Source organism: Thalassophryne amazonica, chromosome 3, assembly GCF_902500255.1.
Source record: "Thalassophryne amazonica chromosome 3, fThaAma1.1, whole genome shotgun sequence".
Lineage (NCBI taxonomy): Eukaryota > Metazoa > Chordata > Actinopteri > Batrachoidiformes > Batrachoididae > Thalassophryne > Thalassophryne amazonica.
In genome coordinates this window covers 48,078,647-48,105,250 of record NC_047105.1, presented here as the reverse complement: position 1 = coordinate 48,105,250, position 26,604 = coordinate 48,078,647, and the positions used below count along the sequence as shown (strand labels likewise).

Genomic DNA, 26,604 nt, shown 5'->3' with positions numbered 1-26,604 from the left:
ATATCATTTATATAAATTAGAAACAGTTTTGGACCCAATACTGACCCCTGTGGGACGCCACAAGCATTGTCCAAGCATGATGATGTATATTCCCCCAACTTCACAAACTGTTTTCTGTTACTTAAGTAGCTTCTCACCCAGTGCAACACCAACCCCCTAATCCCATACTGTTCAAGTTTATTGATTAATATGTCATGATTAATTGTATCAAAAGCCTTTTTAAGATCTATAAATATTCCAACTGAATGTAATTTGTGGTCTATGGCGTTTGTAATCTCCTCAACTGATTCTATTAATGCAAGTGATGTTGAACTATGTGCTCTGAATCCATATTGACTATCAGTAAGTAATTTATGTTTATTTATGAATTTGTCTAATCTATTATTGAATAACTTTTCTAATAATTTGGAAAATTGTGGAAGCAAAGAAACAGGTCTATAATTTGTGAAGTGGTGTCTATCCCCAGTCTTATACAGCGGCACAACCTTAGCTATTTTCATTTGATTGGGAAATTTACCGGTTTGAAATGATAAGTTACAGATGTATGTTAATGGTTCTACAATCCATTCAATGACCTGTTTTACCACCACCATATCAATTTCATTTAAATCGGTAGATGTTTTATATTTACAATTATTCACAATGTCTATAATTTCATTTCCATCCACTGCTGTGAGGAACATTGAACAGGGATTTCTTTCTATGAGATTATTATCCAAATCCTCAGGTTGGGAATCGGGAATTTTTTCTGCCAAGCTTGGTCCAATATTTACAAAAAAATTATTAAAACCGTTGACTACCTCATCCTTATTTTCCTTCTTGACATTATTATCAATGAAATACTGAGGGTAACTCTGTTTTTTATTACCATTTTTGATAATGCTATTTAATATATCCCATATTCCTTTAATATTGTTTTTGTTATTATATAATATGTTACTATAATATTCCTTCCTACATACCCGTATAATATTAGTTAATCTATTTTTGTATTTCTTATATCTATTTTCTGCCTCTTTAGTCTTTAGTTTTATGAATTCTCTATACAGTGTATTTTTCTTATTACATGCATTTCGTAACCCTTTCGTCATCCATGGTCGAGCTTGGATTTTTTGTTTTCTGTAGTCTTGTTTAATTGGACAATTTTTATCATATAATGATGTAAATATTTGTAAAAAAGTTTCATATGCACTATCAACATCACTTTCACTGTATACCTTTTCCCAGTTTTGCTCCTGTAAATCCTTCTTTAGTGTGTTCATGTTTTCCTCTGTCCGCACTCGCCTGTATTTTATTTTCTCCTCTGGCTGATTCCGCCGATGGTTTCTATTATAAACGATGAAAACTGGTAGATGATCACTAATGTCATTGATTAATAATCCACTCACAGTGTTATTCTCAATATCATTGCTGAATATATTATCAATTAAGGTGGCACTATGGGATGTAATTCTGCTTGGCCTGGTGATTTTTGGATATAACTCATACTGTACATTATACTGATAAATTCATCTGTTATTTTATGCTTATTTGGATTGAGCAGATCAATATTTAAGTCACCACAAATGAACACAGTTTTTTGATTAGTTTTTGAGAACATTTTTCCCATACGGTCAGTGAATGTTTCAATACTAGATCCTGGTGCTCTATATATACAGCTGACCAATATCGTCAATAAAGTATCGTCAGCACATCAGTGAAAGGTAATCCCAAAGTGCCGCAATATGTGCCCAAGGGATATTTGCACAAAAACAATAGTCTTTCAGTTTGAACATTAAATATCTTGTCTTTTGGTGTGTTCAAGTGAATATAGGTTGAAGAGGACTTGCAAATCATTGTATTTTGTTTTTATTTACATTTTACACAATGTCCCAACTTGCCTGCATGGACTCTCATTAATTGTTGTTGTGTTGTGTTCTGTATTGTAAACCTTTTTGGTAGCATGTCTAAGCAGTGGGTCACCCCTCTAAATCTGGCCTGCTTGAGGTTTCTTCCTCAAATCATCAGAGGGAGGTTTTCCTTGCCACTGTCGCCTGTGTGCTTGCTCCAGGTATTGGTAAGGTTAGACCAGTGGTGGGCACAGTTCCGCTAATCATTGAAGATAATGTTTTCATTGTCAGACTAGCTTTTCAGATAACTTTGAAAACCATCATCAAACCAATTATCAGTTTTGGTCTGATAATTTTTAGCCTGTTAACACTTTTGCAGACAGCTGTTTGTACTAGATGCACAGTTCCATCCTCTACAAACAGAGGAGAGCTGGTTCTAGAAGAAACTGCTCTATTCTCTGCAAGCAAAAGAGAACTGGCCATAGAAAAGAAAAAAAGCTCATTTCTTTTGACCCCATACTAATATGCTGGCAAAAGCACCCAAGTCATCCAGAGGCATACAGTTTTAACTTATGGTTAAAAATTTAACCAAAGTAATTTCAGACAAGTTATTTAAAATAAAGTCGAAAACGGCTCTAACTGCATCCTGAATCACAGAGGAGGCTGCAGCCAGAGCCATTTGCGTGTGCCTGACTACCTGCAGAAAGCATTTTGAGCCATCTAAAAATGTAATGATTTGTCATGTTTACATTGTAATGGCTTGATAAAACAGTTGCATGTTCTTTCCTTCTTGTCTGCAGCTGTTAAAGTATTTATTTTTCTGTTTATAACAGATTTAACTTCTTGTTACAATCCTCCAGACGAGCTGCGCTCTGATGCGATCCGCTGACGTCACCACTCGCTCTGTTCACTTTTTCTTTACTCCACTTGATGAGCTGCACATTGTGTTGGAGATTAGATCACGCCACATAGCACGACATTTGTGCGTGAAAGATTTTTTGAACATTTCGAAATTCTCTATGCACAACAGCATGCACTGGCGCCCCTCTCACGTCCTGTCTGCACCCGTTAAAGACGGGTTTACTCTCCAGCACGAGACAGTTCGTGCTAGTGCGTGATTCAAAGGCATGCTCGTGTCAGTGGGCCAAATCAGACACAACAGGGTTATTCCCTAATAAATTAAAATTGAATTAAACTGAATTGAAATTCTTTTGTTTGCATCACACACTGGATCACAGACTTAAATGAGCTATTGTAATGATGAGATTGAGGCGGTCCAAGTCTTAATTGTTGCGGTCAGATGGCCCCCAGTAACCCCTGTAAGTTGAACCTTGTGTTGCGACCTCATTATGATCTGACATTTCACACTCACACGTTCACAAAAAAAAGGCTTCAAATGTGTGTCTCAATCACTCAGCTGTGCAGGTGCTTTTAATCATATGTTAGCATTTACAAAGACTCATGGATGCAACACCGACCGCTGTTCAAACTCACTCCTCCTTCCTGTGCTTAGCTTTTGGTATTGTTAACTTTCCAATCACAGTATGTTTTAGTCACTCTGTGGGATTATGTCTCCCAGCAGAACCCTTTTTGATGCCTGGATTCATTCAGAATCCTCTCACAGAGCAGAGCTATTTTAACAAAACAAATATCATCATTTACTATAAATGGTCGATTGGGTAATGTGTCAGTGACTGAAGTTAAAGATCAAACATTTAATGTGCAGCCATCTTGCTAATTAACATCCAAGATAACACTGAGTGGATGAACTCAGAGCTAACAGTCTGCACTAGCAGATCATAAAAAAACCCACTCACACTCCACACAAAAAGAAACTGAGCTTTAGTCAAACCACAACCTTTACAGATTAAACACAGTATTAAACACATTTTTGATTATCATCCCCACCAAACCAAACAGAGAATATATAAATGCACTGTCTCTGCATCGTTGTGCCCATGATAACTTGAAGAAAATGTTTTGGATTTTTACCAAATTTGAACTGGGCATGTCAGACAAATGTATCTAGGATGAGTTTAAATTTGAGCATGATCTAATTTCAGCAAAGCCCTAAAATGGCAGTTGTATTTATGGGATATCAATAAAACAAAGTTGCTTTATTGATTGATCTGGCCAATTAAACCTAACTATCATCTAATGGCTTTATCCTCATTATGCACTGTTTTAATTTTCCAAGTTACAAGATCATAGTAGTTATTTTTTGGAGATAGTGGATACAAGTGTCTGCTGGAATGGACGCACCGTGTTGCTCCGTTACCTACCTACTCATCTACATTATTGGTGCTTTTTAACAGGTCTATATAGGAAGATGTGTGAATTCTAGTCTGTACACATTGTTGGTCAAAGGCATTTTTAACCTCTAAAAGTGATTTTTGGATGTATTTCTGGAAGGTCTATGACATTTCTGGGCTGAGTGAGTACTGTTATCTCTTTGTAAACATGGGGAGGGTCATCACTTTCACAGGGCATAGCCAGAATGAAACGGTAAACAAGGGACAGAAAAGATTAGTGCACAGAGGGAGTATTACTTCATTCTCTGCACAGGACTCCAGTAAGTCACCACAGAATATTTACATGGAAAAGAGTTGTTTGCTGCTGTACTAATGTTGAAAATGCCACTCCTGGTACATTTAATATTAAAAAAAGAAATACTGATGTGGCACCTTAGGTTTTCAATTTATGCTAAAAATAGCTTTGAGTACATTTGTCCCAAGCCCCTGGCATACCTGTACTAAATGCTGGAAACATACAGTGATCCTACTTTCTATATGTGCATTACATTGCACATATTACTTGCTTCATAACAAACACAGTAATAGAGGTGAAAACGTGTTCATATTTTTAACTAATAGAATGAATCCACTTTGATCCTACCTCTTTGTACGTGCCCTTCAGTGTGAGGAACATGTAGCCCATGTAGCCAGGGATGAGGGTCATGGAGGACAAGGCCATGAACCAGCCGACCCCCTGACCCCAGGCGGGGAACACGTAATCACCCATGGTGAGAGGAACCATTTGCACAGCACTAAACAAGAACACTCCCTGGAAGACACAAACAAGTGATCTTAGAATCATCATCATCGTGCTCTCCATCGCTGCCCCAACTCCATTTCTATCTTAGGGCCCCTTCACACATTGTACGAATGTGGCTGAATTGCACACGACGCAGGAATTGTATGTAATACGTGTAAAATCGGAGCTGCCTCCAGTACCTTGTACACCTGTTGCTACAACTATTTGCGCACACCTCCTGCGGTAGGTGTCGGCCAAATTCCAGCTGACACACACGAACATCTAACACCACTCGCTTGGCATTTTGAAAATGTGTGGTCATTCGCGCAGTTAGCATGAAAACAGTCAGCAGACAGTCACTTTCAAGTTGGCAGTGAAATTTATCTCAGTGACCCCGTGACTGTGAAGTTGTGTGCATGTGTTTCGCCTGTTCCCCCCCCAAAACATGGCGTGTGTGGTTCGCCCCCCCCCCCCCCCCCCGCAGATGAGGCACCTCTCATCTGATAACAGTGTGACACCTTGGTGTGGGCACTGAATGGACAGGGGGTGTGGTTGGCTGCCAACAGCAGCAGCTGTTGACAACTCTGGTGCTGGACTTCACAGCTGCAGAACACGTGCCATGTTGACGAACATACGCGTGTGTGTGCTTGCTGTCCTCATATGGAAATACATGGCTTTTGCGATGGGCTGGAGACAGTGCACATTGACAGGCTGTCCCAGCTGAAACAGACCGTCAGTTCATGTGCACACACAGCAGGCGATTTGAATGTCACTTCTGTCTGACAGGACACGCAGGTCAGGCCGGATATGCATGTCCTGTGAGCAGCACTCTGCAGGACTATATGACAAGCCAACAGTGCGACAAATACGCCACTTTCAGTCACGTATCAGCAGAAATACACTGTAACAAACGTCGTTTGGTCAATTATCACAGCGCTTTTTTCTCTTTTGAAAAAAAATACATTTATGTCCTTGTTGATTTTAGTCATTTCGTGCTCCTGTTATAAGACAGTGATTATAGTGCAGTGGTAAAGTTTCTGTCTGGTAATCAGAGCTTTTATAAATTGCAAGTTCGAATCCCATGAGTGACATTTATTTTTTATTTAACCAGCATTATTTAACAGCAGGGTTCTGTATTGTGTCCCCTTTTATTTATTAATTATATCAACCCAGTGATATGTACTAACTATACAGCTGGTTTTAATTTTCTTTTTCTCCACATCAGCGGCATGATGTGGTGCAACACGTCACAGCTGCTTGCACTGTGTTCCCACTGCGACAGTGTCGTGCACGTTCATGCACAACACCGTTGCGTGCACGAAACCGTTGCAGCGTGATCATTCACGGCTGCCTGTTGGCTCACTGTTTTCGTGGTGTGCTCATACGAGCTGTTCTGTCGTGATTCGCCCTGATTTGTACTTATTCATACTATGTGTGAAGGGGCCCTTAACTATGTCCCCATTGCTAGGTGTCCTGGATGTGTGTCTTTTCCTGGAGTTATTGTAGATCAGGGGTCTTCAACTCGAGTCCTAGAGGGCTAATGTCCTGCAACCTTTAGATGTGTCACTGTTTCAACACACCTGATTCAATTAATGAGGTAATTAGCGGCACTCTGGATAACTTGACTGCACACTGACGAGGTAATTCAGCCATTTGATTCAGGTGTGTTGGACCAGGGACACATCTAAAAGGTGCAGAACACTGGGCCTTGAGGACTCGAGTTGAAGACCCCTGTTGTTGATTCTCGATGTTCTCCCCTTAATGTAGCCTTCTATCCTGCTGAACAAGCATCTCGTTGATGGTGTTGCCCATGCTCATTATGTATTATTGCACTGACACACATAAAGGTAGCCGGTTTTGATTCCAATATGGCCACCATCTTAGCTTCTGACATTTCTAATACTCCCAACCTCTATTTGACTGTTGGAATTTCTCATGTCTTAATACTTTCAATTTATTTTTTCACCTTACTAGATCAATGATAAGTAAAAATAAGTGAAATGGCAGCCATTTTGGATGCCATGGACATTCAGTATGTGATTCTACACATCTGGAGCTATCCTGAAAATTTCAACTTGGACTGCAGATTTTGTGGAATTACTTATGGAAATTTTTCAATCCCACTGTCACTCACTGATTCAAATAATCCTGTTCTTGCCCCCTTAGTAACAGGGTATATATCATAAAATTCCAGAACAAACTGTTTCAAGACTAAATTGCTCTTACTACTTGTGTTCATACAGTGAGGAAAATAAGTATTTGAACACCCTGTAATTTTGCAAGTTCTCCCACTTAGAAATCATGGAGGGGTCTGAAATTTTCATCTTCGGTGCATGTCCACTGTGAGAGACATAATCTAAAAAAAAAAAAAAAATCCGGAAATCACAATGTATGATTTTTTAAAATAATTTATTTGTATGTTACTGCTGCAAATAAGTATTTGATCACCGACCAACCAGCAAGAATTCTGGCTCTCACAGACCTGTTAATTTTTCTTTAAGAAGCCCTCTTACTCTGCACTCTTTACCTGTATTAATTGCACCTGTTTAAACTTGCTACTTGTATAAAAGACACCTGTTCACTACCGCGTGCTGGGTAATCGGGAGAGTCGGGAGTTTTCCCGGTGGGCTGGTCCAACCTGGGGCTGTTGTGAGGGGGGGTTAATATATGCATACATATATGACCACCAATGTTAGGCTACACAGCAAGACACTTGGGCTGCTGTATCTTAAAGAGAAGACATTAAGTGTTATGAATGTTTTACAATCATGAAAATTCCTGAATTTTTACAATTCATGAAAATTTAGTTTCCAAAGCCTAAGGTAGGGACATACCATTACACGTTTAACACCCCTATGCATTCATTACAGTTAGTTCAGTCCAATCAAGCCCTGTGCACCCAGATGGGACTTGTGCTACCTGTGAATGAAAAGATGGACAGAAAAAAAAGCCAGGTGGAGCTGAAAAAGCTAGATTAAGAAAAAGAAAAGCTTTGGAGGAAGATGCTGCCAAGTGTGCAAAGCTCACAGATATTTTTTTCAAGAAGACAGAGCGAAGAGGGAAATGATAAATAGGGCATAACAGGCTACATGCCTGTTGATGCCAGGATGTCAGCCTCATCAACATTTGTAGTCCAGTACCACCTCTTCCAGCTACTTACAGCCTTCACTGACTTGGCTGGGCATACACTGTACGATATTTTCAATCGTTGTACTTGGCTCCAGCTCAAACTGTGCGACAAAACCGCAGGGTTTAAAAGTTCAGCGCGCACGATTCATGGTCTCACACTGTACGGCCCGATGCTCTGATGCGATCTGACTGCTCACATTGTACATTCAAAAACCACATGTCGGGGTCGCGTTTTTTTTAAATAAAAATTTATTTCATGCCTATCAGTGCGCACAGTGAGTGAAATCAGGTGGGGGAGACTGAACGTATATGCGCGCGCGCACACACAGCAGACAGCAACATGATTCACGAGAGGACGGTAAAAAAGAAAACATAAACATTCATAACAGGTGTTGCTACTTACACTGTTGTATAAATAAACTATATTTCATATGGAGTCGTACAGCTGCGCAAGGTGTAGCAACGTATTCCCTCATCCGTCGTAAATCCTGTTGTTGTCTACTGTGTGTGTGTGTGTGTGTGTGCGCGAGCACATATACGTTCAGTCTCCCACCACCTGATCCCACTCATTGTGTGCGCTGATAGGCATGAACTTTAATATGATATTAGGTTATTGCGAGGGAACGCAAAAAACAAAACAAAACAAAACACAAGACTTTACATGAGATCACTGTTTGCTCTCTCCGGTGTTTGCACATGCACAGTGCGCGAGGTATTCAGCGCGTAGACGCTTGTAGCGCTGCTTCAACAGCGTGGAACCCTCACAAGTCACGACGGCCGACCAAAATATCAAACAGGTTTGATTTTCATTCGACCATATGATTCCCCATCGGGAGGTGGCCGTGAGATGTTAAACGCAGCTCGTTACTCCATGTAGACTGCATGACGCAGGACGCACGATTAAGCTGAAACTCGACGCGATCCAAAAAATTCTCGCGAGTGAAAAATCGGCTGAAAAAGGGCCAAAAATCGCACAGTGTAAGCCCGCCTTAAGGTCGTGTACTGGTGAGTTAACAATACCGATCTTGTGTTAACTAACTAACTTTTACTTTCTATTATAAGACACCCAATTTTCACAGTCAGTCGGCACATAAATGCTGGATTTAAATGCCACAGCAGAACTCTTATTATCTCTGCGCTGGCGGTTTGTGGGCCGGTTGGATATGAAACTCCCGAGCTGAAAAATGTTCCCAGCATGCCCCTGCCTGTTCACACACTCAATCAATCAGACTCCAACCTGTCCACCATAGCAAGACCAAAGAGCTGTCTAAGGACACCAGGGACAAAACTGGAGACCTGCACAAGGCTGGGATGGACTACAGGACAACAGGCAAGCAGCTTGGTAGAAAACAACAACTGTTATGATTATTTATTAGAAAGTGGAAGAAACACAAGATGACTGTCAATCTTCCTAGGTCTGGGATTCCATGCAAGATCTCACTTTGTGGGGTAAGGATGATTCTGAGAAAGCTCAGAACTACACAGGAGGACCTGGTCAATGACCTGAAGAGAGCTGGGACCACAGTCACAAAGATTACATTAGTAACACATGATGCTGTCATGGTTTAAAATCCTGCAGGGCAGCAAGGGCCCCCTGCTCAAGCCAGCACATGTCCAGGCCTGTTTGAAGTTCACTAGTGACCATCTGGATGATCCAGAGGAGGCATGGGAGAAGGTCATGTGGTCAGATGAGACCAGAATAGAGCTTCTTGGAATCAACTCCACTTACCATGTTTGGAGGATGAGAACAACCCCAAGAAAACCATCCCAACCATGAAGCATGGGGGTGGAAACATCATACTCTGGGGGTGCTCTTCTGCAAAGGGGACAGGACGACTGCACCGTATTGAAGGGAGAATGGATGGGGTCATGTATTCAAATCAAATCAAATCAATTTTATTTATATAGCGCCAAATCACAACAAACAGTTGCCCCAAGGTGCTATATTGTAAGGCAAAAGCCATACAATAAACCAATACAATAATAATAGTATTGCGAGATTTTGGCAAACAACCTCCTTCCCTCAGAAAGAACATTGAAGATGGGTCATGGCTGGGTCTTCCAGCATGACAATGACCCCAAACACACAGCCAGGCCAACTAAGGAGGGGCTCCGTAAGAAGCATTTCAAGGTCCTGGAGTGGCCTGGCCAGTCTCCAGACCTGAACTCAATAGAAAATCTTTTGAGCGAGCTGAAACTCCAAACCTGAAAGATTTGGAGAAGATGTATGGAGGAGTGGACCAAAATCCCTGCTGCAGTGTGTGTAAACCTGGTGAAAAACTACAGGAAACGTTTGACCTCTGTAATTGCAAAGGCTACTGTACCAAATATTAACATTGATTTTCACAGGTGTTCCAATACTTATTTGCAGCAGTAACATACAAATAAATTATTAAAAAATCATACATTGTGATTTCTGTATTTTTTTTTTTTTTTTAGATTATGTCTCTCACAGTGGACATGCACCTAAGATGAAAATTTCAGACCCCTCCATGATTTCTAAGTGGGAGAACTTGCAAAACTGCAGGGTGTTCAAATACTTATTTTCCTCACTGTAGATGCACAGGCATAGACTTGTGGGACCTTGTTGTTTAAGTAAGCTTTTTATAAACAATTTTGTGCTTTATGGCTACTTTATCATATACATGGGATGACCAAAACTAAATAAATAAAGTACTTACGGCCACAACGAGTGGAGTGAAGATAACCCAGCAGGCTTTCCACCACAAGCAGGGTCGATAACCAACCATTTCTTCAATGTTGTCATAAAATTTGTTCACGCCTAAAATCCAAAACAGACAATGACACATGATGCAAAATGCATTCAAACCAGAGTACAGTTTCTATCCTTATAGTCTCAGATATATGTTGTGGCCAGCCTTTTGTCTGCCTTTCTCCCCCTCCCTTCTGTCTCCTTTTGTGTGATGGTTGTCTGTTTTCCCTCCAGGTGATGTGCTGCAGAGCCGAGGAACACCTGCCGCTCATCAGCTACTCACACTTGCTGCTCATCAGGAGCAGGTTACTTAAACCCTAGCTTTGAGCTCAGTCACTGCCAGATTCTACAGCATGATTCCACAGCCAGATTCTACGCTGACATTGATTCTCTATGATCATTACGTCATCATTCCTGTCGCTTCCAATCTCTCTGATGTCTGAGCTTCCCACAGCTCATCTCAAGGTAACCTGGCTACCTCTAATTTCTGTATTAGAACTCGTTGATCTTTTGGTGTTTCCAGATGCCTTCCTGCGTGGCTTCCATGCTACACTGCTCCTGGCTCCCATGCCACTACCAAGCACTACATCACTTTGGAACTCAGCTGCTCACAGCCTCAGAGCGCACTGCTCTGCCTCCTTCAGCCAAGTTCCTGCATGACTCTGAGTTTGTGAGCTCCTGCTCTCACCCTGCTCCTGTTTGTGACTGTGTATGACCAAGAACTGTTTCCAAGAACTATATTCAATACCTATTTCCAAGAACTGTTTCCAAGAACTATATGGACTCTGATGCTGAACTATTAAGAACTTTCCAAGTCATTTCTGAAGCCAAGTCCTGCTTAATTGGAACTGCATCGTAAGACATGCAGTTCTTCATCCTTGGCTCTGTGCATCCCACCTGGCTCCGGCTCCAGCCAGATATACTCCAGGATTTCTGTTCATTTCTCCAACTTACAAGACTGGCTCAGGACCCTGCACCTCCCTAATTTCCACCACTACCTGTGGACTGACTCGCAGGTATCCCCAGCACAGCAATATTGTTTATTTATTGTAAATAAATCTCTTTTCATTCACAACCAAGTTCTCTTCCTTGCTCCCAGCATTTGAGTCCATCAGCTGAAATGGTTCAGTCCTATCCGGCCCTCTAACCACAAGAATATATCCAATGTGATTTTAGAGAGCTACTTCTGTCCATATTTAGTAAGCAGTAATTTGATGAGATGCAGATAAAAACAGATCTGAAAAAAGTATTTCTTCAGAAATACTATAGTTCACATGTAATCATTTCTGCATTTCAGACAGACTGTGTCCTCCATTACAGTAGATCCCTACATGTGTTTAGACCTGAAGACTGAAAATAATTTCTTCTGGTTAGTCAAAGGATCCATAGAATGAACTATGAGAAGATTACTGAGACATCATTTGGCTCACCGTAGACCCATGAAATAGAGATGCACTCAAAGAAGACCAAGAAGAGCAGCGACATCCCACTTGCAGAGTAGTAGTCAAATAGTTTGAACACATAGAGTCCACCCTGTCCGAGGAGAGGAAGGAGAAGAACAGACAGATGAAACAGTGGGTGGCAGGACATTCTGAGATGTATTACAGCAGCCCAGCACAATCTGAATGTAGTGAATATTGCAAAAAGTACCTCATTCAACCTGATTTGTTCAAATATTTGTTGAAAGCTAATGTTTTTAAACTTCATTTAGATTGTACAATACTTCGTATTTTTTTTCTTGAAAGGGCTTACTCAATAATTTATTATTATCATTAATTCATTCATTCTGCTTATTCCAGTTGAGGGTCAAGCGGGAAGTGGACCCTATCCTAGTCGTCACTGGGCAAGAGACAGGCCACACTCTGGATGGGCCCCCAGTCTATTGTACTTCTGACACATACAGATGAGGACAAAATTACTGGCTCCACTATGAAATTTAATGTTTTCTTCAAAAATTTCCCCAAGTGTTTTTTATTTTTTTAAAGAGCAAGGAATTTTCAACACAGCATTTCTATACTTCCTAGTTTTATTTTTGCATGCTTACCTTATTAATATGGGGAGAACATGCAAATGGCATGGAAAATGACCAGAGGAAGCAAACCCAGGACATTAAGCCACCGTGCCACCTATTGTTATTATTATTATTATTATTATTATTATTATTATTATTATTATTATTATTATTATTATTATTATTATTATTATGGTGCATCTGGAACTTATTCTCAGCACTTTTTCCACATTTTATGTTACAGCTTTATTCCAAAATGGACCAAATTCATTTTCTCCCTCAAAATTCTACACACAACACCCCATAATGACAACATGATTTTTTTTTTTTTGCAAATTTATTAAAAATAAAAAAAACTAAGAAATCATATGTCCATAACTATTCACAGTCTTTGCTCAATACTTTGTTGATGCATCTTTGGCAGCAATTACAGCATCAAGTCTTCTTGAATATGATGCCTCAAGCTTGGTGCATCTATCTTTGGGCAGGTTTGTCCATTCCTCTTTGCAGCACCTCTCAAGTTCCATCAAGTTGGATGGGGAGCGTCAGTGCACAGCCACTTTCAGATCTCTCCAGATATGTTCAATCGGATTTAGGTCTGGGCTCTGGTTGGGCCACTCAAGGACATTCACAGAGTTGTCCTGAAGGTACTCCTTTGATATCTTGGTTGTGTGCTTAGGGTCGTTGTTCTGTTGACAGATGAAGGGTCATTGTCCTGCTGACAGATAAACCCTCACCCCAGTCTGAGGTCAAAAGCGCTCTGGAGCAGGTTTTCATCCAGGATGTCTCTGTACATCGCTGGATTAATCTTTCCCTCAATCCTGACTAGTCTTGTAATTCCTGTCACTGAAAAACATCCCCACAGCATGATGCTGCCACCACCATGCTTCACTGTAGGGATGGTGCCTGGTTTCCTCTAAACATGACACCTGGCATTCACACCAAAGAGTTCAATCTTTGTCTCATCAGACTAGAGAATTTTGTTTCTCATGGTCTGAGAGTCCTTAAGGTGCCTTTTGGCAAACTGCAGGTGCGTGAATACTTTAGGGCCCCTTCACATATAGTGCGAATTTGATCAATTTGCGCATAAAGTGCGCATGAAGCAGGAATTGTGTGCAAAAGATGTAAAATTGCAGCTGCCTCGTACACTTGCTACAACTATTTGAGGACACCAGCGGCTGAAAGACAGAGTGTGCACTGTGCGAACCCATTGATCCCTCCCGCGGCAGGTGTCAGCCAAATTCCAGGTGACACACATGAACATCTAACACTGCTCATTTGGCACTTGTGAAAGTGTGTGGCCATTCTCACTATTAACACGACAACAGTCAGCAGACAATCATTGTCGAGCTGGCAGTGAAATTTGGCTAAGTGCCCCACAACTGTGAAGTTGCACGTGGCATACCAAAGTGTCGGCTCCCCCCACAACAGATGTGTGTGTGTGTTTCACTGCCCCGTACCAAATGCCATTTGGTCATTTATCACAGCGCTTTTTAATTTATTTTTAGAAAATACGTTTAACTGGTTGTTGGTTTTAGCCATTTCACGCTCCTGTTACAACACAGTGATTGTAGTGCAGTTTCCATGTGGTAATCAGAGTGTGCAGGTTCAAATCCTGTGAGTGGCTATTTTTTTTTTATTTAACCAAGGTTATTTAGCCGCGGGGTTCTGTATTGCGTCGTTCTGTATTGCGTCCCCTTTTATGCATTATTTATATCAACCCAGTGATATTCACTAATTATATAGCTGATTTTTATTTTATTTTCCTTCACATCAGTGGTGCGATGTGGTGCACTTCGTCCCATGGAACACAGTGTGAGCAACTGCAGCAGCTTGCACTGTGTTCCTGCTCTAAAGACACAGTTGCATGCACGAACCTTCTCACTGGCATCATGCAAGCTTGCCCGTCGGCGCGATGTTTAGTGGTGCGCTCATACGAGCTCTACCGCTGTGAGTCGCCCTGAGTTGTACGTATTCACACTAGTATGTGTGAAGAGGCCCTTTTGGATGCACTGTAATTATGAAAAAGTGTTTCAACTCTCATTCAATAATCAGGACTTCTCATACCACAGACAGGAATGTGGAATGGCAGCGAGAGTGTTGTGTGGGCCGCTGAAGAGGAGGTACTGCTGGCCCACTACCACCAGAGGGCGCCCTGCTTGGAGTGCGGGCTCCAAGCACGAGAGGGCGCCAGACCCAGAGGAAGTGACAGCTGTCACTCATCACTCCAGCTGTCACTCATCTACACCACTATATAAGCCGGACTGCAACTCCACCTCCCCGCCGAGAAATCGACTACCAGTACCAAGGTAATTTCTCTGCTGACTAATACGTTGTGTCCTAATCTGAACTTCTGTTGCAGCCGTTTTCCTGAAGTGTTGCCTTGTCTGGAGGATTGGCGTTTGGTGTGACAGTGACGGCTTCACCTCACACCCCATCCCAGATAAGTGGTTGACCAGGAGCTGCACGAGTGTGTGTGATTTGGAGGTGGAGGTGCTCCCTGATCGATTTGGTTATACGCTTAGACAACCGTTTAAGCGAGCATCGTCGGGAGCAGGCCGGGAGGCGTGACCGGGCACGAGCCGTCCCTCCCCCTTCCGGTTCCGACAAGGTGACGTCGTCCCCACGCTTCACTGCCAGAGAGCTCCGTGTGGCTACAGCTCCCCCTGCTGAGGATGCTAGGGACATGAGCAGGGCCAAATTAAAATCAAAAATCAGACAAAGGAGGCTGGCCCGCGGGGAGTGTTTTGTCTGCGGCTCTTGCGAGCACATGCAGAAGGACTGCCCTAAAACGGTCAAACTACAACGCCTGTCCTTAGAAACTCGGCTAAGGGTGGGTCATAACACGCACGCGGGAAAACCCCGCAAATCTGCACGAATCCCAGTAACAATCCTTTGTGGGGATTTAACCCTTCATGCCCCAGCACTGATAGACACGGGGTCTGAAGGGAATCTGCTGGACAGCAGATGGGTAAAGGAAGTAGGGCTCCCTCTGGTGGCTCTGCCGGCACCATTGCAGGTGCGAGCACTAGATGGCACCCTGCTTCCATTAATCACACATCAGACACAACCAGTGACTTTGGTTGTGTCTGGGAATCACAGGGAGGAGATAGTGTTCCATGTAACACCTTCTACCTCCCGAGTGATTTTGGGCTTTCCATGGATGGTGAAGCACAATCCCCGGATTGATTGGCCGTCTGGGGTTGTGACGCAGTGGAGCGAAACCTGCCACCGGGAGTGCATAGGATCCTCAGTTCCTCCCGGCACTACGGCTAATGAGGAGGTCAAAGTCCCCCCCAATCTATCGGCGGTGCCAAAGGAGTACCACGATCTTGCTGACATTTTCAGCAAAGATCTGGCACTCACTCTTCCCCCGCACCGACCGTATGATTGTGCCATCGATTTGGTCCCGGGCGCTGAGTACCCGTCCAGTAGGTTGTACAACCTCTCACGTCCGGAACGCGAATCAATGGAGACCTACATCCGGGACTCCTTAGCTGCCGGGCTGATCCGAAACTCCACCTCCCCGATGGGTGCTGGTTTCTTTTTTGTGGGCAAGAAAGACGGCGGACTCCGTCCATGCATTGATTACAGAGGGCTGAACGAGATCACGGTTCGCAACCGATACCCGTTACCTCTGTTGGATTCAGTGTTCACGCCCCTGCATGGAGCCCAAATTTTCACTAAATTGGATCTTAGAAACGCGTACCACCTGGTTCGGATCCGGAAGGGAGACGAATGGAAGACGGCATTCAACACCCCGTTAGGTCATTTTGAGTACCTGGTCATGCCGTTCGGCCTCACTAACGCCCCCGCGACGTTCCAAGCTTTGGCAAATGACGTCTTGCGGGACTTCCTGCATCGGTTCGTCTTCGTATATCTGGACGATATACTCATCTTTTCCCCGGACCCTGAGACCCATGTCCAGCATGTACGTCAGGTCCTACAGCGGTTGTTGGAGAACCGGCTGTTTGTGAAGGGCGAGAAGTGCGAGTTCCACCGCACTTCTTTGTCCTTCCTGGGGTTCATCATCTCCTCCAACTCCGTCACCCCTGATCCGGCTAAGGTTGCGGCGGTGAGAGATTGGCCCCAACCAACAAGCCGCAGGAAACTACAGCAGTTCCTCGGCTTTGCAAATTTCTACAGGAGGTTCATTAAAGGTTACAGTCAGGTAGTTAGCCCCCTGACTGCCCTGACCTCCACCAAGGTCCCCTTCGCCTGGTCGGATCGGTGCGAAGCCGCGTTCCAGGAGTTGAAACGCCGGTTCTCGACTGCACCAGTTCTGGTGCAGCCTGATCCTGATCGCCAGTACATAGTAGAAGTGGACGCCTCTGACTCAGGGATAGGAGCCGTGCTGTCCCAGAGCGTGGAGGCTGATAAAGTCCTCCATCCTTGTGCCTTTTATTCCCGCAGGTTGACCCCAGCTGAACGGAACTATGACGTCGGCAATCGGGAACTTCTCGCGGTGAAGGAGGCTCTTGAACAGTGGAGACACCTGCTGGAGGGGGCATCGTTGCCCTTCACGGTTTTCACAGACCATCGGAACCTGGAGTACATCCGGACCGCCAAGCGGCTGAACCCCAGGCAAGCCCGCTGGTCTCTGTTCTTCGGACGCTTTGACTTCCAGATCACGTATCGCCCCGGGACCAAGAACCAAAAACCAGATGCATTGTCCCGGGTGCACGAAAGAAGAAGCCAAAGCGGGGCTGTCGAACCCCACCGAGACCATCATCCCCGAGTCCACTGTCGTGGCCACCCTCACCTGGGACGTGGAGGAGACCGTCCGGGAGGCCCTGACAAGGAGCCCGGACCCGGGGACTGGCCCCAAGAACAGACTGTACGTCCCACCAGAGGCAAGAGCTGCCGTATTGGACTTCTGTCACGGGTCCAAGCTCTCCTGTCATCCCGGAGTGCGTAGGACCATGGCAGTAGTCCAGCAGCGCTTCTGGTGGGCGTCCCTGGAAACCGACGTCCGGGACTACGTCCAGGCCTGTACAATCTGCGCCAGGGGCAAGGCAGACCATCGGAGGACGACGGGACTCCTCCAACCCCTGCCAGTGCCTCATCGCCCCTGGTCTCACATCGGCCTGGACTTCATCACGGGCCTCCCGCCGTCCCAGGGCAACACCGTTATTCTCACGATAGTGGACCGGTTCTCCAAGGTGGCCCACTTCGTGGCCCTCCCGAAGCTCCCGACAGCCCAGGAGACGGCAGACCTCCTGGTCCACCACGTCATGCGGCTGCATGGGATACCATCGGACATTGTATCAGATCGTGGTCCCCAGTTCTCTTCGCAGGTGTGAAAGAGTTTCTGTAAGGAGCTGGGGGCCACCGTGAGTCTCTCGTCCGGGTACCACCCCCAGACCAACGGCCAGGCAGAGTGGGCTAACCATGAGTTGGAACAGGCCCTTCGCTGCGTCACCTCCACACACCCGGCGGCCTGGAGTCACCATCTGGCCTGGATCGAGTATGCCCATAACAGCCAAGTCTCGTCTGCTACCGGCCTCTCCCCTTTTGAGGCATGTTTGGAGTTCCAGCCCCCATTGTTCCCGCTGGTGGAGGGAGAGGTCGGTGTGCCCTCGGTCCAGGCCCACCTCAGAAGGTGCCGCCGGGTGTGGCGGACCGCCCACTCTGCCCTGTTAAAGGCCCGGACGAGGGCCAAGACCCATGCGGACCACCGACGTTCCCCGGCCCCCACATACCAGCCCGGGCAGGAGGTGTGGCTGTCAACAAAGGACATCCCCCTCTGTGTGGACTCACCCAAATTAAAGGACAGATACATCGGACCATTCCCCATCCTCAAGATCATCAACCCGGCCGCAGTGAAGCTCCGACTCCCGGCTTCACTGCGGATCCACCCTGCCTTCCACGTGTCCCGTATCAAGCCACACCACACCTCGCCCCTCTGTGCACCTGGACCTACGCCGCCTCCTGCCCGGCTCATCGACGGGGAACCTGCTTGGACGGTCCGCAGGCTCCTGGACGTCCGTCGTAAGGCCCGGGGGTTCCAATATCTGGTGGACTGGGAGGGGTATGGACCTGAGGAATGCTCCTGGGTGAAGAGGAGCTTCATCCTGGACCCGGCCCTCCTGGCCGATTTCTACAGACGACACCCAGACAAGCCAGGTCGGGCGCCAGGAGGCGCCCGTTGAGGGGGGGGTCCTGTTGTGTGGGCCGCTGAAGAGGAGGTACTGCTGGCCCACTACCACCAGAGGGCGCCCTGCTTGGAGTGCGGGCTCCAAGCACGAGAGGGCGCCAGACCCAGAGGAAGTGACAGCTGTCACTCATCACTCCAGCTGTCACTCATCTACACCACTATATAAGCCGGACTGCAACTCCACCTCCCCGCCGAGAAATCGACTACCAGTACCAAGGTAATTTCTCTGCTGACTAATACGTTGTGTCCTAATCTGAACTTCTGTTGCAGCCGTTTTCCTGAAGTGTTGCCTTGTCTGGAGGATTGGCGTTTGGTGTGACAGTGACGGCTTCACCTCACACCCCATCCCAGATAAGTGGTTGACCAGGAGCTGCACGAGTGTGTGTGATTTGGAGGTGGAGGTGCTCCCTCCTAACGGTGTCTGGACTGTGAATTACTGAGTGTGCGGACTCACACTCACACATCTTATCTCTGCTTTCTGCCAGCAGTACCAGGGTCGACAGCCGAAGACAGAGGCCACCTGGGGACTCGGGACTTGGCGGCTCTGGTGTTCTTCAGACCGTTGGTGGTGGAAGCCGTGTGGGACGCGGCTTCTCTCTCGTCGGGCGTCTTCTATCTTCGAGCCTGCCCACACGTCACCTGGTGTTTATTGACTGTGAAAATTACGACACGTTTCGTTGTGTATTATCACAACATTAAATTGTTACCTTTTGGCTTACTCATTGTCCGTTCATTTGCGCCCCCTGTTGTGGGTCCGTGCTACGACACCTTCCCAACAGAGAGTCAATAATATGGGATCAAAAACAATGTAACCAGAGCACAAAATCAGCAGACAAAACAGAAATCACAAACATCAGCAAAAGTCAGCAACATGGAGTCAGTAAACACTTTAACAAGAAGCATTAGAAAGCAGGGTGGAGCCTCATACAATCTGGCCACTAGGAGACATTCTGATGCAATTTACAAAGGACATGGAGCAATTAAATCTGGATGTGTGTGGACCCACGATCACTGAGGTCAACAATTAACATCAGAAATGTCAGAATAACAGCACTACAGATCAGGGGTGTAGCACTAAATTCTGGGCCCTAGGTACTAGCCATATTGAAGACCAGGGGCATAGCACCAAATTCTGGGCCCGAGGTACTAGCCATATTGAAGACCCCCACCCCCACTGTTATGTTCTTTTTTATTAACGCAAACACCAAATTTCTAATGCGTAGTCAAACCAGGTCTAAATCATGTACACCTTAGATCACACCTGGGAGTCAGAACCCTTTTTAAAGTTGGGGGAGCAATATTGAGTTGGGGGGTCTGGGCGACCAAATTGCACCATTTTCTAGAAAAATGGTGCAATTTGGCAATTTTAGCTAGCTCTCAAGCTCACCTCTCTTTTCAAAGAATTTGATTAGCAGCTGCTTACCCTCATTTAGTTTTCTTTCCGTCCTTTTTCCCTCTTTTTTTGAAATCCGGACCTTGATTTTTTAGAAAAGACATATTTTATTTCAGCCTAAACACTAGGGCTGCAACTAATGATTATTTTACTAATCAGTTCATTGGTCGATTATTTTTTCGAGTAATCGTTTTGTTTTGTTTTTTTACTTACATGTGAGTTTTGCCATTATTTCTTTAAGTGAGTTATTATTAAAAGGCCTTTGTCACACAACATCAAAGTTTGACCTTGTAACAAAGTTATGTTATATTCTTGTCAAAAACATACCTGGAGTAGTGTTTTGTTTTATTTTGCACATATACAACACTGACACACCACAAAGAGATTTCCATCAGGTTTAGATGCTTACAGCAACTGACAACATATTACAGCAAGAGTCCACGAAAGTATTTTAAAGGCCTAATGAAAGTGTAATATGTTATATTTAATAAGATATTTTCATGAAAAAAGACACAAATGTGCACTTTACTGCATTTTATTTTTTTCTTGTGTGAAAACACAGCTTAGATGTGGTTTGACCAAAACAAACTGTCATTAAACTTAATAAAACAGAGATGAAGTGAAGGTTTAAGAGTCACTAGGTGTTCACAGGAAACAGTTATTTCTATATTTATTTATGTTCATTGTTAGGTGGTTTAATCTTTTCTGTTTTGTTTTATCAGATTCTTTTTGTCTGTTTCTCTAAAGCTGTATTGTGGCATTATTAGTTATTATTACTATTATTGTTGTTGTTTCTATTGTTATTAATGATATAAAAATAAATTAATAAAATATTACAATTTGTAATACATTTGACTCTTTTACGACAACAAACACTGAGCCATGAATTATTATACAGAAAACAAATGTGCTGACAGCTGCAACAGCTTAATGCTAACTTCAACATTGAAAACGCCATAGACATGCTAACGAGTTAGCATCGATCCCGTTTTTAAGTTATAAAATACATCTATCAACTGTTTCAGAAGACCATAACAAGTCAGATTAACATAAGAAGGTAAATGTTACTCACAGACATATGCTCTTTGGGGTTTTAGTGGGGAAAAATTAAGATTAAGCGAAATAAAACACTGAATCAACAAAGCACCCGATCGAAGCACTGCTTTGATCTGCGAATCACTGCTTTGATTGGTTCAAGGTTCAAAGCAAAGCCGCGCTGCAGAAACGGTTGATTTATATGGAGGAAAATAAACATTTGTGGTAAAACAAAGTTATTTAACAACTAATTGATGACTAAATTAGTTGACAACTATTTTAATAATCGATTAATTGTTTCAGCACTACTAAACACCTCCTCTTTCTGTGGAGGAGGGGTGGAGTGTCGCCTGTGCGCCCGGACTAAACCATTGTACAACTGTGCAGGGGTGGGAAGGGCCCTCAGAGATCTTTCAATATTATTGTTAGAGCAGAATTATGTTTTTCAACATTTATACATTCATTCTAATTACATTATTTTACAAAATGAATTGTATGGACATTAATAACATGCAACACAAAAATGTATTTAATGCCAGTTTTTTGTGAGCCCCCTCCATGCTCTGGGCCCTGGGTACATAGTATCCTTTACCCCCTCAGTCCGACGCCCCTGCTTAAGACCCCCCCCCCCCCCCGACACACACACACACACACACACACACACACTGTTATGTTCTTTTTTATTAATGCAAACACCAAATTTCTAATGCGTAGTCAAACCAGGTCTAAATCATGTATACCTTAGATCACACCTGGGAGTCAGAACCCTTTTTAAAGTTGGTGGAGCAATATTGAGTTGGTGGGTCTGGGGGACTAAATTGCACCATTTTCTAGAAAAATGGTGCAATTTGGTGCATTCCCGTCTGTTAAAATGCACAGGAATACACCAAATTGCACCATTTTTTGTAGAAAATGGTGCAATTTGGTCCCCCAGACCTCCCAACTCAATATAGCTAGCTTTCAAGCTCACCTCTCTTTTCAAAGAATTTGGTTAGCAGCTGCTTTCCCTCATTTAGTTTTCTTTCACTGTCCTTTTTTTTCTTCTTTTTTGAAATCCGGACTTTAATTTTTTTTAGGAAAGACATTTTATTTCAGCCTAAACACTAGGGCTGCAATTAACGATTATTTTAGTAATCAATTCATCGGTCGATTGTTTTTTCAATTAATTGTTTTGGGGTTTCTTTTTTATACTTACATGTGAGTTTTGCCATTATTTCTTTAAGTGAGTTAATATTAAAAGGCCTTTATCACACAACATCAACATTGGAGCTTGTAACAAAGTTATGATGTTATATTCTCGTCAAAAACATACCTGGAGTAGTGTTTTGTTTTATTTTGCACATATACATCGGTGACACACCACAAAGCGTTTTCCATCAGGTTTCACCCGATTATGAGCATTTTTAGATGCCTACAGCAACTCTCTCAACCACAGCCAACATACTATTACAGCAAGAGTCCACGAAAGTATTTTAAAGGCCTGACTAAAGTGTAATATGTGATCTTTAAAAACATTTTCATGAAAAAAGACACAAATGTGCAGTTTATTTTTTCTTGTGTAAAAACACAGCTTAGATATGTTTTGACCAAACCAAATTGTCATTCAACTTAAATAAAACAGGGATGAAGTGGAGGTTTAAGAGTCAACAGGTGTTCACAGGAAACATTTATTTATTTATGTTCATTGTTAGTTGGATTTATCTTTTCTGTTGTGTTTAATCAGGCTCTTTTGTTTCTTTCTCTAAAATTGTATTGTAGCATTAGTAAGTCCCTTCGGCTGCTCCCTTGTTTTGTACTCGGGTCGCCATAGCAAATCCAAGGTGGATCTGCATGTTGAATTGGCACAAATTTTACGCCAGATGCCCTTCCTGACACAACTCCACATTACATGGAGAAATGTGGTAGGGGTGGGATTTGAACCGGGAACCTTCCGCACTGAAACCAAGTGCATTATCCACTTGGCCACCACCCCTACTATTACTGGTTATTATTATTATTATTATTATTACTATTATTGTTGTTGCTATTATTACTAATATATATAAAAAAAATTACAATTTGTAATACATTTGACTCGTTTACGACAACAAATGCTGAGCCATGAATTATTATACAGAAAACAAAAGCACACAAATGTGCTGACAGCTGCAACAGCTTAATGCTAACTTTAACATTGAAAACGCCATAGACATGCTAACGCGTTAGCATTGGTCTCGTTTTTAAGTTATAAAATACATCTATCAACTGTTTCAGAAGACCATAACAGGTCAGATTAACATAAAAAGGTAAATATTACTCACAGACGTATGCTTTTTGGAGTTTTAGTGGGGAAAAATTAAGATAAAGCAAAATAAAACAATGAATCAACAAAGCACTGCTTCAATCTGCGAATTATTGGTTCAAGGTTCAAAGCAAAGCCGCGCTGCAGAAACAGTTGATTTATATGGAAGAAATGAAACATTTGCGGTCAAGCAAAGTTATTTGACAACTAATCGATGACTAAATTAGTTGACAACTATTTTAATAATCGATTAAATCGATTAGTTGTTTCAGCACTACTAAACACCTCCTGTTTCTGTGAGATCCCACGTTTGGGGTGTGTGTGTGGGGGGGGGGCAGAGTGCCGCCTGTGCACCTGGACTAAACCATTGTACAACTGTGCAGGGGTGGGGGCCCTAAAAGATCTTTCAATATTATTGTTAGAGCAGAATTATGTTTTGCAACATTTATACATTCATTCAAATTGTATTGTTTTACAACATGAATTGTATGGACATTAATAACATGCAACACAAAATTATATTTAATGCCAGTTTTTTTGTGCCCCCCCATGCTCTTGGCCCTGGGGATTTACCTCCTTTACCTCCCCCCAGTCCGATGCCCCTGCTACACGGTCACATCCACCACACTACAGAACCACCGTGAGTCCTGGGTGGTTGGCATCCACTCTTCCATCCCCACCTTTCTAAAATAACTATTTACCTGCTGCAACCAGGTGAAATGTGGACATCGTCTTGGCTTTCTCCAACTTTCTCTGGGGTTATCAACACTGAGGTACCTATGTGCCAGATCATGCTCAAAGACACGTATTCACATGACCACAATGTTGTAGCTGGCACTCCCTCACAATGCAAGTAATACTCCTCATCTGTGAGTCCCTAAGTAACTGCTCCTTTGGCACACAATCATTCCAGTGGCACTCAAGGATCATCCGAAGAGGTTTTGCTGAGTAAAATTTACTGTGCTGGGATAACATTTGATAACAGTCTAAAAAGAGTAAAAAAAAACTCTATTGTAGAGTGAAATCAGCTCTACCGGTGTCACTGACTGAATGCCCCCCCTCCACTGCTCATGCGTCATTTCGGAGCTCAGACCCTCTGTGGATGGACTGTCTTCACCCAAAGCAATCAAATGGATTAATAGAATTACTAACCATCAGATGACAAGGTAAAACCTCTTAAATCATTTTAAAGTCAGTTTTAAACAGAAACGAGGCCGTTTTAAGCAGGAACAAGGCGATAATCTGTGACGCTCTGAAATGACAGACGGTCAGTGAACGCAATAGCTAGCCGCCATGTAGCTGTGGTGCTGTGATTGCTTTCTCCACCTTTTCTGATTAAATAATGCTGAATTTATGCGGAAATGATTGTTGTACAAAAGCTTCCGATATCTGTCGCTGAGACAGATGATGATGGAGCGCAGTTTTAAGCAGAAATAAGGTGTTAATTGGTGAACCGCGGCTGATGACGCATGTGCAGTGAAGGTAGGGCTGATCGAGTTGTAGGGCGGACCATTCGGTCTGCGACACCGTCTAGTCAAAGCTAGTGGTTCTACTCCAATAAGAGTTAATTTTACTCTATGTTGAGTTGATTTAGCCCTGTAGTTGAGAATATTTAACTCTGTTTAGACTGGGCTCAAATGTTATCCCAGCAAAGTAAATTTTACTCAGCAAAATTTCCTGTGTAAGTCCCCACCTTAGGTCATTGGATAGCATCTAAATACCACAACCACACAGGCCCTCAAGACTTGGACTCTATTTTCCTGCAAGGATACTGGCATCAACATACACCTCTGTTCAGTGACCTCATGTTACCATAAGCTCTCCCCTGGCAACTCACAATCTCAAAGGCCAAGGACCCAGAATATTATTGTCACAACTGAGATAAGTCAGTGTCCCAACAAGTGAAACACTTTCACAGCATACAGATGGTCAAATGTCTGATGGCTGAGCCCAGAAAGTCATTGAAATTCTGCATCATATTCTTGATCCAGGAGAGTTGCAAACCCAGACACTCCAATTGCTCACTCAGGTTGTCGGGTGCTTCAAACAGGATATCCACTGATTTTGCAAAGATCACAGCATCACCCACAAAGTCAAGGCCAATAAACCTTTCCTCATCAACAAAGGCATTTAAACCACTGGTTTCCACAACCCTACCCAAGTCACAGTCCATGTAACCAATGAACAGTGTAGAAGCCAGAATAATATAGGTAGAAAAAAATTAAACCCTCATGATTTTACAGAATATTATGAGTAGAAAGGCTAGAAATTTAAATGTTTACAGCTTTGTCCTCTTCAAACACTTCCAGTAGGCCAAAGACACATTGGTAAGAAAAATTACTCCATCACGACCCCAACAAGATGAAATTTTGCATTTTAATGACCCCATAATTCTAATTTGATGGTAATGTTCCTGACAGATTTTCATTAATTTCTTGTGTTTAAATAGAAACACTGCCCTGGAGGTGCTACTGGAAGAAAGGTCAGGAGTTAGTGGACCCAGTAAGATGCATCCTTAGTAGAATGCCAAATGTAAATGTTGTAGAAATATGGCATTTAGAGAGAACTTGTCATAGAATTAAATTTTGCATGAAATATGATGATGTTGATTCTTTTGGCTGCCTGTGAGCAAGCTTTGAGTGAGGAGTGGTCCACCCCTCTCGTCGTTTTTTTTTCATTGTTTAGGAATTCTGAAAAAATTTTGATCAAGCAAAGCGGCAGTCTCTGAGCCATTCCTAAACAATGAAAAAAACGACGACAGGGGTGGACCACTCCTCACTCAAAGCCTGCTCACAGGCGAATGACACAACCGACAGGCGTGAAAAAACTCACGCATGCGCATGAAGTTTCAAGCTTGGCTGACGCAATCACACGTGATTCAAATCCATATGGTTTTTGAAAAAAATAATAAGGTTGGATACTTTTCTAATAAACCCCGTATAAGTGGTATATCACAAAATTACGGCTAATATAGATACAGGTTGGGGACTGGTAGTCTTGATCGTATGTTGACACTGTTCACG

At 43.3% G+C, this 26,604-nt stretch overlaps 1 protein-coding gene across 1 annotated transcript in view; it reads right to left on the bottom strand.

Annotated features, from left to right (window-relative positions):
* Positions 1-26,604, bottom strand: part of slc6a1b (solute carrier family 6 member 1b) — a 69,775-nt gene that overhangs the window by 17,801 nt on the left and 25,370 nt on the right. The window contains exons 12-14 of the mRNA XM_034166194.1: positions 12,135-12,237; positions 10,673-10,773; positions 4,725-4,892 (exon numbers count right to left, since the gene is read on the bottom strand). Coding sequence (XP_034022085.1) covers positions 4,725-4,892; positions 10,673-10,773; positions 12,135-12,237 — 372 coding nt within the window. The remainder of the gene's footprint in view (positions 1-4,724; positions 4,893-10,672; positions 10,774-12,134; positions 12,238-26,604) is intronic.